The sequence below is a fragment of the Bolinopsis microptera genome, chromosome 1 (genome assembly GCF_026151205.1).
Source record: "Bolinopsis microptera isolate Bmic1 chromosome 1, MBARI_Bmic_1.0, whole genome shotgun sequence".
NCBI lineage: Eukaryota > Metazoa > Ctenophora > Tentaculata > Lobata > Bolinopsidae > Bolinopsis > Bolinopsis microptera.
This window is the reverse complement of record NC_087072.1, coordinates 14,103,473-14,117,185: the sequence shown is the minus strand read 5'-3', so window position 1 is coordinate 14,117,185 and position 13,713 is coordinate 14,103,473. Positions and strand designations below refer to the sequence as shown.

General features: G+C 37.7%; 3 protein-coding genes across 3 annotated transcripts; 1 reads left to right on the top strand and 2 right to left on the bottom strand.

Moving 5' to 3' along the window:
• Positions 1 to 251: 251 nt before the first annotated feature.
• LOC134818009 (uncharacterized) lies at positions 252 to 716 on the bottom strand. The gene has a single exon (XM_063827453.1). It carries the CDS (start codon positions 714 to 716, stop codon positions 252 to 254), a length of 465 nt encoding a protein of 154 aa, XP_063683523.1.
• A 2,186-nt stretch (positions 717 to 2,902) lies between these two features.
• LOC134817926 (uncharacterized) lies at positions 2,903 to 6,017 on the top strand. Its single transcript, XM_063827335.1, has 3 exons — positions 2,903 to 2,979; positions 4,884 to 5,468; positions 5,930 to 6,017. Exons 1-3 carry the CDS (start codon positions 2,903 to 2,905, stop codon positions 6,015 to 6,017), a joined length of 750 nt encoding a protein of 249 aa, XP_063683405.1.
• A 457-nt stretch (positions 6,018 to 6,474) lies between these two features.
• LOC134816809 (coadhesin-like) lies at positions 6,475 to 11,694 on the bottom strand. Its single transcript, XM_063825806.1, has 13 exons — positions 11,502 to 11,694; positions 11,108 to 11,233; positions 10,814 to 10,984; positions 10,479 to 10,649; positions 10,145 to 10,315; positions 9,811 to 9,981; positions 9,488 to 9,661; positions 9,191 to 9,293; positions 8,759 to 9,035; positions 7,584 to 7,732; positions 7,344 to 7,431; positions 6,980 to 7,165; positions 6,475 to 6,701 (listed from the first exon to the last, which is right to left on the bottom strand). Exons 1-13 carry the CDS (start codon positions 11,635 to 11,637, stop codon positions 6,678 to 6,680), a joined length of 1,947 nt encoding a protein of 648 aa, XP_063681876.1. The 5' UTR covers positions 11,638 to 11,694; the 3' UTR covers positions 6,475 to 6,677.
• Positions 11,695 to 13,713: the final 2,019 nt, after the last annotated feature.

Below are 13,713 nucleotides of genomic sequence, written 5' to 3'. Positions count from 1 at the left end.
ATTGAGTTGATATCACTATATCAGTTTCTTACTTTAGGTTACTTTAGGTAGGTTCGGCACTCGGCAGGGATCGCTTCTGGACAACAGTATCAAGTACGTCCTCCAATCACTCCTGGCTTAGATGTTTTTGAGTCCATTCCAGAAGAGAATTTTTTGTGATGGCGGTATACCCTTTTGTGGGCGGGGTATCCGGGAAGCCTTTCAGGAATTTAGCAAGGGAGGATTTGAAAGTTTCCAAGACTTGGATTGTGTTAACTTCCTTGGGGAGCGGGTTCCATAGTTTGGCTGCTTTTACTCCAAAAGAGTTTTCGTAATGGGTCGATAATCGAGATTGAGCATTGTGCCTTTTTGTTAAATGCAGGCACAGTGGCTTTTACACCGTGCCGGGAGCTTTCCTTGAACTGCATGTTGATGTCGTTCGGAGCTAATCCATTCATCATCTTCCATGTATGGATAATGATGTATCGTTCTCTGCGTCTCTGTAATGAGAGAAGATTCAGGTTCTGCAGGCGTTCCCAGTAATCAAGGTTCTGGCAGCCACTGATTCGACGAGTGTAGTGACGTTGGATGCTTTCAATAGCTTCTATATCGCTGATCTTGTCAGGGTTCCACACCGGGCAGCAGTATTCGAGTTTGCTTCTCACCATGGTTTTGTAGAGTGTGAGCACGAGGAAGCGTGACCTATCTCTGAATACGCTAAGGACCCATGACGTCATCGTCCTTGCTGTTTTAGCCATCTGCTGTATGTGAGAAGACCAGGAGCAGTCATTTGACAGGAGAACCTGAAAAAATTTTCATCTTTTTAAACATATTTTGTGCCTGTTTTGAAGCATCTTAACATCATTCATACTATCCAAATTCCCAGCTATGGTGCACGATTTTCGATTGTTCATTTTCATTTTTATTTTGACTGCTCATTTGCTGACTGTATGTTTTAAAGTTTTAGGGTGAGAACTGTATTCAGCTCTATTTGTCAGGAATTTGCACACGTTTGGTCCCCCTAGTAGGTCCGTACCAGCAGCACACCGGTGGGTCAATTAACCCTGTACACTGTAACGATGTAATTATACTAATTAACCCGTACACTGTAACGGTGTAATTAATATAAGCGCCATGTCTGTGCCTCTTTACTGCTGTGCGTGATTGTTTATCAAGCTGTTGTTTTCTTCGTGTAAGCTACTCGTTTTGTCGTCAGTACGTTTTAATACATCCGCTTAAGTTTTTTAAGTTTGTTTTAACACTGTATCTGTCATATTTCGTTTAGAATTCTATCAAAGGAGTCATATACTTTGTGGTGTTGTAATTATGTTGATGTGAACAACAGAATTAGACGCCGAAAATACCATTCGCATGACGGGATTGCTGCACAATGCACTTCAGCTTCATATAATATGCTTGCTTAATCATCAGTTTCTGTAGTCAATAACGAAATTCGCCACAACCTGCAGTGGTCCTAAAGCGTTACAAGCGACAACGCGGGACAACGTTAAAATGGACATATCCGGTCCGGGATCAGCTAGAAAGCTCTTGGATGATAAACCTCTTAATGAAAGAGAGTAGGTTGCTTGATTTGTCCAGCTGCCTGTTCAGACGTGCCCGTACTATTTTACTTTATTAGAGTTATCGCTGTATAGTTCGCTGGTTTTCATTTTGATTTCGTAATGAAAATTCTAAAAATGTTTGCTTTTATTTGAATGCTGATATTTGCTAAGAAGTCTGATACAGTAAAACCCCAGTTGACCGTGCAGCTCTTCCTTTCCCCTAAAATTTTGGAAAAAATGCTTACATTAGCATTACATACAGCTCATATTCTCATAAATGGGTGCATGTCCCCATGGGTTGAGCGACCTTGTCAGGCTTGTTTCTTCCCCTCGTCAGTCGTCACCCGTTACTCGAATACCTGTGAACCATAACCCATAATTCATAATTGGGAACCATACTGTGCGGAGTCAAAACCCCGATTTACGTCAAAACTCCGATTTACCGTACTATTTTCCCTTTCCTCCAAACTGTACGATAAATCGGGGTTTATCTGAACAAATCTGGAGGCGAATTTTAATGTAATACTAGCTTAGCTGTTAGCACTACATTATAAATAACAAGTGTCGATTTTTTCACACTTTTCTAAAGTTCTGACTGCGCTTCTCTGAACACTTTCATTTAAAATATTTTTTCTACTCACCGTCTTAAATTTAATCAGAAAAATTAACGTCATCTTTTTCAGATTAGCAGGCTCGCCATTAAGAGATTTACTGGCCAAAAGATGATAATGACATGTAACTCGGACGTTTTTATTTGTTGATTTTTACCGACAATTTTTACATAGGATTAGGAGAACAATTCAGAAATATCTGTCTACGACGGGAGACAATTCGTTTTGAAGTTGCTGATTATTAGTATTATTTATCTCTGTCAGAATAGAAGAAGGAGCTTAATGTTATTTTTTCGAAAATGATTAAAAGTTTTTTGCTGAGTATTTTCTTATTCTTATAAAATCTGAGGGGATTCTTTTCATATTGATTCGTATGTTAGTATTCTCATTTATTTTTTTTTTGAGTTTTGACAATAATTTTCTACGTGATCAGAGAAGTATTAAATTCAATTTGACAAAATTATCGATAATTATATATATATGAGTATTGCTGAAAGCACAGTGTAAGGCCTACACGGACCGCCTCTAACTAGCCAATCCCTGTTTACATGCCGTGTAGCAGGGGACTAGAAAGAGCTGTATATATTACAGTGACGTCTGCACAAAATTTGGCACAATCATTTGATATGTGTAATACTATTACTAAAATAAAAGTAAAACTGGCGCTGCACCGGGATTACCTTCTTAATCTTTGTATTGGTTGTTCTGTGTTCTGGTTATGTTCACATTAACATACAGATTTATCATGAAATGGGTAAGAGCTTTGGGACCAGTTTCTTCGGTATAATTGATAATGCCGCCAATACGCTAAGAAAGCCAGATTATAAGTGAGTTTCTAAAATGTTCAGAAGAGTTTTAGCGGTTCCTCAAGCTCAGTGCATAATGCAAGGCTAGCCTGCTGTCATTAATGATAAATCACAGCAACAGCTCTATCTGAAATGTCTATGTGAAATCGATCGCGGGTAGACTGAATGAAGCGTTTTTATGGAGCAAACATGTCCTATTAGTATTAGTATTAGTATGAGACAGCTGCAGAAACCAAACGGGAGATTCAGCGATGTTTCAGTTATTCTACTTGATAATTTGTGGGGGCTTTTTCCCCACTTTACGTACACTATGGCACTGTTATATCCCTCCCCATATTCGAGATAATAATAGTAGTATCATCACTCGGCGTTAGCAAACGATACGTGCATGCAGGCGTCATGGAAACTTTAAAGTTGTGATTTGAGCTCGAGTAAATACTTAGTTGCTTAAAGTTAACTTAACTTATCGTGATATCACTATTGGCTTCGATTAAGTTGAAATTTATATTATATATATAGACCTGTACAGCAAAAAATCCAATTTTTCTTTTACCAATAATAAACAATTTTGTTATTTGTTGTTTTCCCTGATTGATAAAATCCCTTATACTTATTCCATAAAACTAAATTTGAATTTAAACAACTCTAGAGGAAATCTCTCATATTCTACTGAACTTGATCTTCTCTCCTATTTTTAGCGAAGTTTAATAAAGCCATTAAAACGCCAGTTTTTGAGTAGGTGGACGTAGTACCGAAGTGGACTTCCAAATCAATTGTCGGAGGAATGAGAACTGGGATTATAATATGCAGCAATTCACCTAAATGGGAGCCTTTCTTTGTTCAGATATCCAAAGGGTAAGTGTCATTCTTCTGTCGGTTTTCCTTCTCACATTTCTTGTTGGATTTTAAAGTAAGGGGTCGTTCACATATTAGTATTACATTTGGGGTACAAAACCATTAATTAAACCATGACTTACCAACAGCCGATTTAAAAAAATTGCTTACTGGCTTCGTCAGAGTTTAGTCAAAACTTTACCGAAAAAACTAGTCCCATAACTCTTACCGTTTTCTTGATTAAGAATAATCCGCTCGGAAATTAATACACACGTACACAGTACACACTGGAATTAAACTGGAATTAAACTTAAATAGTCAGAGGGAACACTAACGAACCCGTCGTGACAATACATCAATGAAATAAATAACATAATTATAAAAAAATCATAAATAAGACCCAAAACACGTAAAAAAATTAACTTCACTACAATCTGTACGAAAAGGAAACAAGATCAAATATAGTAATTTAACCGGATTAAAGTGGGTAATGCACCGATAAGGTAATAAATTATGCAGGAGAGGTTCATAAAATTCACAAAGTTACTCCAAAAGTCAAAAATACACTATCAAGAAAGATTACACACAAACTCAAAGACGGGCGTAAATTATGCAACTGTAACTCCGAATGAAAACAGTTCGAACACTCATTTAAGGGACACTGGGGTAGTTAGAATGTCCTTAAGACAGTGACTCGGAATCATTACCGGATGTGTTAGATCAAGTGGAGGACGATGTTGGTGTCTTTTTCGGATTTCTGATGCGATGACAGCTGCTGAGGGGGGACACACACATACCAGTACCCACCTACTCACCCACACATTTATTGGGATTATTAGCATAGATTAGCGAAGTCTTATCGTTAATAAAATAGATTTTGATGATAGTTTGTGACGAAGTGAGAGAAGAAAGATTAATAAAATAGTTTGAAACAACAATTTTTGCCAAAATTCAGGTATTTTTGTTGATTTGACGTCAGCAACCCCCTCCCCCCTTTGTCAGCATTTCCAAACCCTCTCGGCTGCTGACGTCATATATGTGAACGCTCCCATATTCATTTTTAGTACGAACATTCAAACAACTATTTTCAGATGTTTTCATCGTGAGGGGGACGGAGAGTTAAGATATTTTCGTCCCATTGACGGTGATATTCCTACTTTAGAAAACACTACTGAACTAGATGCGATTATCTGTCTTGGATCCGCTAAGTCAGCTTACGATGATGACCAGTGGATGTTGGAACTTTGCGAGTTTTTCAGATCTATAGCCAACACAAAACTCAAACTTTTTGGCTCTTGTTTTGGCCATCAGTTGATCAACAAAGCGTTTGGTGGTACGGTTACAAAGAACGTGGATCAAGGTTTTATCTTCGGAGCGGACGGGATAAAGATCTCCATACCGGAGGATTTGGGAGACTCAGCGATATCAATGTTACTGGAAGACGGGACAAGTTTGAAGATGTTGCAGAGTCATGGTGATGAGGTAGTGACGTTGGGCGAGGGAGCACGACTGCTAGGCTCTTCAGAGAGGTGCCTGAATGAGGTGGTCTTGGTGCGGGGAAATATCCTGACCATGCAGTGTCACCCTGACCTTACTCCCGAGCTAATGATGACCAACATATGGCCCGCCATATCAGGCAGGGGCCGGGGGCTGTTGATCCAGCTGATAAGGACAAAGTTGAGGCCGAGATGGCACATTTGGATACTTACAAGTGTTTGGATATTATTAGGGCTTTCATGAATGGGCAGAAAATTAGTCGAGGTTCAATTTAAATTATATTATTATTAGCTTTATAATTATATATTATTATTGTGGACTTTATCTATCGGATTATCATTATCTTTTATAAAATATTGGCTTATGTTTTCAACAGTTTTATTCAATTCTTGAAGTAATTATGAAATTTTACTTATTGTACATCTCTATTCTCTATACAGCCCTCTAAAAATACCTAACAGCCCTCTAAGTCTAACCGGCTAATAGCTTTCTAACAGTCAGTTAACTGTTAGAAAAAGAAAGAAGAAAAATACCTATTTGCTGCTTATGTGACAAACAAAAAATTGTGTGTATGTGTGTGTGTGTGTGTGTGTGTGTGGATACTCACCATGTCAGTGTCACTTCACCTATTTTGTCCCAGTCTGGATGAAATGAGAAACGGTGAAGAAACTTTCAACTGTGTCCATATCCTCGCGTGGCACTTGGACTTTGAGTTGGAGGTTGACTGAATTCCTGACAATACCTTATTTCCTTATTAAAATTGAACTCACTTAAATTTTCTTAAACATTTAATTTTAGACAAGAAACATTTAGTACATATTATGTCATACTCATATTCCGTGTCATCATTATTATACGTTATACAATATACATATACGTTATTATATAATAGTTTATCATTAAAATATTGTTTTATCTATCTGGTTTGTGGTTGTTCGTGATGAAACACTCCTGTCAAAGGACAGAGAATCCCAGCTCCCAGAGCGTCAATTTGTGTCGTTGTAGTGAACGGCAGATGACTTTAGCGCTGAGTATAAAGAGAGAAAGTACGTATTTTGAAGGATCGTGTTTTGAGCAACGATCTCGATGGGTTGACTGTTGACATCGTCAATCAAGTTGAATGTTTATTCTTTTTGCAGCAACACTTACACTAACAGCGTGATTGTTGAAAATTAAAACAGCGAATTAATTGCAAGGTCTATTTTAATGTCTAAAAGTAAACGTTTGAAACCCTAAAGACCATGTTAAAATATCACATAAGGTGAAAACAACGAAGTTTTAAAAAAAATCATTCCAATTGCTGCAACAGGCTATCAAATTATTAAATATAACTGATATGATTCTTTTCATTAGAATGTTTCGTATATCAGCGTCAGCTCCTTTTAACTCTACTGCATCAAACTGCCGATGACCTGCAAATTGAAGTAGTTATTTAAACTTGAGTTTTTCAAACGATCCAAAACATAATAAAGTAATAAATCAGAAATTGTCATGATATTATGCTGTGTTATGAACAAATCAATATAATACATCACAATATTCTGCGTACTAACTTATTAGTATATGCGTACTAACTTATTAATTACACACAATGCAGCTAGTTTAATGTTAATAGTGAGGGATTCCGGATTATGTTTTTGGGGAGGTTCTACTTCTACAAATAAGGGAATAAGCTTTATTAAGGACCCACCTCAACTTCAGCGAGACATAAAGGCTGGCGGTCTGCTGGCCTTATTTCTATCACTTGTCCGCTTACGGCGATGTTGATCAAATTGGGGAATCCTATTTTAGAGTTCACAGTCCCAACAAGTTCACCATCGACATACACAGTGGCGTTATCGAGCCTATCAGCACAACAGTCTTCACGTCCATATACCTTGTTTTTTTAATACTGTCAATACTACTTTATAGCTTATAATTTAAGAACATGAATTTGATGTAGTCAGTTAACTCAAAACATTGAACTGCTACTTTTCACTAAAAATGTTAGTTTCCCTTGATCATGATCTGATCTTATCTACGTGATTATTAAACATTTTAAACACTGAACGCACCTTGATTTGTTCCATGTACACGTTATCTGGGAATGTCAATCTCCACCAGGCATTTGTTCCTTCCGTTTTAGTGTGGGTAATCGAATTCCTAAAAATAACAATCATCAATTTTATTGTTGTGTGGCAAACTGTTGTTGCAAAAAATTAGATCTCCAGATCTTTCAAAAAGTTTTTATTTTTCCACAAAAATCTCAGGATTATCTGATTTTTGAAACAAACAATGAAATTAAAGTTCCTTACGATCCCCATCTGTTGGAAGTATTGCCATCAATGGCCCGGGAAGCTTCTCCATTGTGATCAGTGTCTATCTGCGTTGCTAATCCTTCTGATGCGATATTGTCGCAGTACCCCGTCGTGCAAGGATCACTTTTTATTTTAGCCCCCATCACCTAGGAGATTAATACTCTATTACATATTTGATGTTGTTTAGATGCAAACTATTCAGTATAATATTTAGACTCAAGTAAACCATCGTGCCCAAGGGCATTATGTGCTGTCACATATATCTTGAAAATAGGTTATTGGCTATCGAAGACGAAATTAGGGTAGTCACTAAGTCACTGGATTTAATATTCATTTTATTGTTTAAAATAAAATGATTTCTAAGTAGACGGTAGATCATAAGGTATATGGAGCAAATAGAGTTATATTTGTCTGTGACGAATTTAATATATTTTCACTTTGTTGAAATTGAGATACGATCGTGCAAATATTAACATGTTTTGAATTATGATGTTACTGCCATATAATATAATATAATGTCCTAAACATCCCTCATTTTTATTTTTTTAAATATGTGACGAGATTTGCCTGATGCAGTGGTTTAAGGAATCTAAGTCGTTAGATATGTAGATAATAGTGATATGAAACCATCTTATCAACCGGAGAAATGGTAACGGAAACATGTAACAGAACAAACTGAGCACAGATTAGCGGCAACAATATTAATGGATAAGCCGCACACATCCTAAAAGTAAATTCCAGGTTCACATTTACACTAGTGCCACATTCCCCACTATCACTATTCTCCTATCAGCACAAACTGTAATTGATTTTAACAATCACAACACTACATATCCAAACTAATGGCATAGCAATATCTACGATATCCTAAATTAGTCCCAACACCCAAACAAACTAAGCGCGAGTCTGAAAGGCTGTTGGAAGCACAAAGTGCTCCATATTTTGTTTTATCAATAAACTGTTCTTTTCATGTTCTTTTCTTAAATTTATTAATTGCGTGCAAATTTCTGTTTCAGATTTAATCTATTTATGATATACATTTATGATTATGTAATAAAGTTATTATATTCGTAAACATTGACTGGCTTATAAACCAGTCCCCAAACATGTTATCAAAATTGGAGAATAATCACCCGGAGGATGTAATAATAATAATATTTGAATGAACAAACCAGAACTTCAGCAAGAGAAAGCTGGGCTCCACCTTCTATATTTCTGATCATTATCTCGGAGCCAACTTTCTTAACCGGCACAACCATAGGGGCTCCATCATTGTGGTTTAATGTTCCTACTTCCTTGCCATCAATTAAGACAGAGGCACCATCAATTCGTTCCGAGCAACAATCTGTTCGTCCAAAGATTTGGATTTCCTTGATAAACATTGAGCGAGGGTATGTCAGCGACCACCAGGCGTTACTACCAGCTGCTTCAGTGTGAGTTACAGAATTGCTGAAAATAATAAGTACCAATTAACCAATATTTAAATTTTCTTCACAGGAATAGAAACGTTTTTGCTGCAAAATTTTAGAATTTTATAAATTTTGTTTACTCCTTTCCTCCCAGAAACTATAATGTAATCAAATTATTTTAAGTAAGTTTCTTACCCATAGTTGCCATTATTATCGCCATCAATAGCTAATTCAGCGTAACCGCTACCCATGGTATCAGTCTGTTTTGCCATTCCTTTGCTTGCGATGTTCTTGACCTCTGTAGTTGAAAGTACTTAATGCTTTAATGGATGTGGAGAGGTATACAAAATTTACTCACGAAAGCACGATGGAGGGGTAAACTGAAAGCTCTGTAAAAGAAGATAGTTCTATTAATGATATTTTCGATTAAAATAAATACTGCTTATCCAACGTATATTACATTATTTAGATGTAATAGGCTACTTAGCGAACCTGGACAAGGACCGGAATTGCAATTTTGCGCTTCTGTCAAACTTCCCTCACAATCAGCACCATCATTAGCTGGGGCTGGGTTATTACAGCTTCTTTCCCTGGTCTGTTGTCCTTGATCTTCACAATAAGTTGAGCACTCTGACCATTCTCCAAACGCACTGAATCCTCCATCAACTAAGTTTAAACTGTGTTATATATCAAATATAATAGATTTTATTTTGCGCTAATACTTCCTGGACTTTGGTAAAAGTTAATTTAATTTTTAGTGGTTATGTTTTTTCTTTATACTGAAGTATCGAAATATAATAGGTTACTTAACAAACCTGGACAAGGACCGGAGTTGCAATTTTGCGCTTCTGTCAAACTTCCCTCACAATCAGCACCACCATTAGCTGGGGCTGGGTTATTACAGCTTCTTTCCCTGGTCTGTTGTCCTTCTCCACAATCAGCTGAGCACTCTGACCATTCTCCAAACGCACTCAATCCTCCATCAACTAAGTTGAAAAACTGTGTTATATCAGATATAAGTTATAACAGATTTTATTTTGCACTAATACTTTCTGAACTTTGGTAAAAGTTAATTTAATTCTTAGTGGTAATATTTTTTCTTTATGCTGAAGTATAGAAATATAATAGCCAATAGGTTACTTAACGAACCTGGACAAGGACCGGAGTTGCAATTTTGCGCTTCTGTCAAACTTCCCTCACAATCAGCACCACCATTAGCTGGGGCTGGGTTATTACAGCTTCTTTCCCTGGTCTGTTGTCCTTCTCCACAATCAGCTGAGCACTCTGACCATTCTCCAAACGCACTCAATCCTCCATCAACTAAGTTGAAAAACTGTGTTATATCAGATATAAGTTATAACAGATTTTATTTTGCACTAATACTTTCTGAACTTTGGTAAAAGTTAATTTAATTCTTAGTGGTAATGTTTTTTCTTTATGCTGAAGTATAGAAATATAATAGCCAATAGGTTACTTAACGAACCTGGACAAGGACCGGAGTTGCAATTTTGCGCTTCTGTCAAACTTCCCTCACAATCAGCACCACCATTAGCTGGGGCTGGGTTATTACAGCTTCTTTCCCTGGTCTGTTGTCCTTCTCCACAATCAGCTGAGCACTCTGACCATTCTCCAAACGCACTCAATCCTCCATCAACTAAGTTGAAAAACTGTGTTATATATCAAATATAACAGATTTTATTTTGCGCTAATACTTCCTGGACTTTGGTAAAAGTTAATTTAATTTTTAGTGGTTATGTTTTTTCTTCATACTGAAGTATAGAAATATAATATTAATAGCCAATAGGTTACTTAACGAACCTGAACAAGAACCGGAGTTGCAATTTTGTGCTTCTGTCAAACTTCCCTTACAATCAGCACCACCATTAGCTGGGGCTGGGTTATTACAGCTTCTTTCCCTGGTCTGTTGTCCTTCTCCACAATCAGCTGAGCACTCTGACCATTCTCCAAAGGCACTGAATCCTCCATCAACTAAGTTGAAAAATGCGTTCATCAGTTACATAATAAAAAATGATTTAGTTTAAGTAGTCGAATCGCTTCTCAATCAAGTTCCAAAACTGCTAGGTACCTAGACTCTAAAGTCAAATATATTACCTGCTTTTAAACAATTGAGGGCACAGGCGTTAAGCCGTTGATGTAGTTTCCTGCACGTCTTCGCCCGAACTCCGGACAAAGTATTAGATCCTATGGTTACACATCCGGCAATTTTCGTCGGGAAACCTGTACATAAAATTGGTAATGCAATATTGAATCAGTAGCTGCTGTCTCTGTGATATATTTTTGATAAAGGACAATGAGTTGACTAACCCCCATGCATTGCTTATGTTTATGATCAGTTGTGTTTTCTATTAAAGTATGTTTAAAACACTCGGTTGTATGATACTGTATATATCCTGATCTGATTTTGTTATCAAGTACCGGGTAAAAAAAATACTGGGCCAAAATTCATTGGGCTGTCATTCTTTCTTTTTTTTTCGGTTGGACGCACCGTTGGCAAGACATTTGTCCGAGTAAGCTCTTATGTTTCTCTTGTTAGTCGGACCCGAGTTGCAGTCTATCTGTGCATGACACCTCAAAATGAGGGTCAGGGTAACGGCAGTTAGAACGAGAACTGAGTGCTTCATCTGAAAAACGAAAATTACTGAAAACTGACCAATTGAGAAAAGGAATTAAAGTTATGAATATGTTTGTGCAGTTTGGGGAATGGAGTTTGAGTCCACATGGAAAGGCGTGGCATTGAACTTGTATAATCGTAAGATCATATACGGACATAAGATTGTGGGTTTGAGCCACGCTGAAGCCATCACATACGGACATACGGACATACGGACATACGGACATACGGACATACGGACATACGGACATACGGACATACGGACATACGGACATGCGGACATACGGACATGCGGACATACGGACATACGGGCATACGGACATACGGACATACGGACATACTGACATACTGACATACGGACATACGTTCATACGGACATACGTACATACGGACATACGGACATACGGACATACGGACATACGGAAATACGGGCATACAGACATACGGACATAGATAGCGGGGTCAAATCCAGAATAACGTGTGAGTACGTTTGTATTCATTTTTTGATTTCGAACTAATTGGTTCAATTTATTTTAACCAAAACCCAAAATTGGGTAGAATGGACCGTCACCCGATATCAACCGGAAATTCAAAAATTTCTTGAAAAATTGTATTTTTTGAAAATTTGATTTGGGCACTTGTGACTTGGTACTTTTACCTGGTATGGGGACCCCATGCTATAACGTTCATAAACAGGTTGAAGATGCGGCGGAATGACAAGCTGAGCGCCGCCTAGTAAGGGTACTCAGGTAACAATATATATGAATATGGGTCTTCAATTGTCAATTTCAAAGTCAGATCTCGAGACCTGACATCATGTCTCGAGATCTTATACTGGTTAAAAAGGTAATATGCCGTGTTCTTACTCATGCCTTTGGACCTATGATCACAGGGTCCAAAGGCATGAGGTGCACGATCTCGGAAATTTCAAAACTGTTAAGATACAAATTTTTAAAATGTCCAAAAAATAATAATTCTCCTGTTTTCCACTCTGTTCCATTCTGGCAAACAGGAAAATAAATTAATATCCGACCGTTTCCAGTCCAGCAGCCAAATCCCTAGACCGGTAGTCAGTTCCTAGTCGTATGTGATTTTATAACTTGTGCTATAGCGTATTCAACACTTTAACACTATAAATATGATAGATCTATAAAACAGAGTACGAGCTGCCGGGGCGTCATGAAGACTTTTTGTTTCTCCGCATATTTTCCGATTGAGCTAACTTACAATGGATTCTGAGGGCAGCTAAACACTAACTTATAGAGATCAATTGTCTCGACCAGCTCTCATTAATATTACATTCAAACGAATAGCTGTGGGTTTCCAAGTAAATTTACACAAAGTTGAACAACATGAGATAGTGGAAACAAACGAAGGAATATACTAAGTTCGTAATAATATAAGTGGTCGTTCACATATTACGTAATCAGCCGAGGGGGGGGGGGGGGGGGGGGGGGGGGGGAAGGCTCCCAAATGATTACGGGTGTCGGGTAACATTATTGTAACAATTTGACAATATTTTAATTAAAATTCCACTCAATTTCACTCTGATAGTGATAAAATTTAGGAATCGATCAGGTATCCGGCTTGCCAGTAAATAGCTGGGAAGGTGCTTGGCCGGATATCATAACAATGATTTCTGGCACTCATAATGATCAGCGTAGATAAAAGTGTTTTCCAGGGAAAAGGTCAAAGGGGGGGGGGGGGGGGGGGGGGGGGGGGGGGGGTCGGGGGTAAAAATTGCTAAAGTATTGATTACGTAATATGTGAACGACCCCTAAATGATCATCGCTTGAGATCGGGGATACTCACTGTATAATTGACACACATTGCAACTTCTTTTTGCGCGGTAAATCAAATATCGGGAGACATATTTTTCTGGTCTGAAGTTCAGATTGAAGAACCCGACTCATCAAAATGAGTTAATAAGAAGGTCAATTTCTCGGTTATTTTTGAGCTTGCGTTCAGAAAATAATTCGGGGCCCTCAAAGGGAGGTAACAAGAAGGCGTTACAAGCGTCTCTTCAGCGTCCTGAACATGTACTCGTCCTAAAATGTAAACAAACAATTATCACCTCCTCAGCCTC

Coding starts and splice junctions, on each gene's coding strand:
- LOC134817926 (XM_063827335.1), top strand. CDS start 2,903: ATGGGTAAGAGCTTTGGGACCAGTTTCTTCGGTATAATTGATAATGCC. Junction 2,980..4,883: donor CTAAGAAAGCCAGATTATAA/GTGAGTTTCTAA, acceptor AACTATTTTCAG/ATGTTTTCATCGTGAGGGGG. Junction 5,469..5,929: donor ATCCAGCTGATAAGGACAAA/GTTGAGGCCGAG, acceptor ATTTTGTCCCAG/TCTGGATGAAATGAGAAACG.
- LOC134816809 (XM_063825806.1), bottom strand. CDS start 11,637: ATGAAGCACTCAGTTCTCGTTCTAACTGCCGTTACCCTGACCCTCATT. Junction 9,294..9,487: donor CAATTCCGGTCCTTGTCCAG/GTTCGCTAAGTA, acceptor TTTCAACTACAG/AGGTCAAGAACATCGCAAGC. Junction 7,166..7,343: donor TGTACATGGAACAAATCAAG/GTGCGTTCAGTG, acceptor TAAAAAAACAAG/GTATATGGACGTGAAGACTG.
- LOC134818009 (XM_063827453.1), bottom strand. CDS start 716: ATGACGTCATGGGTCCTTAGCGTATTCAGAGATAGGTCACGCTTCCTC.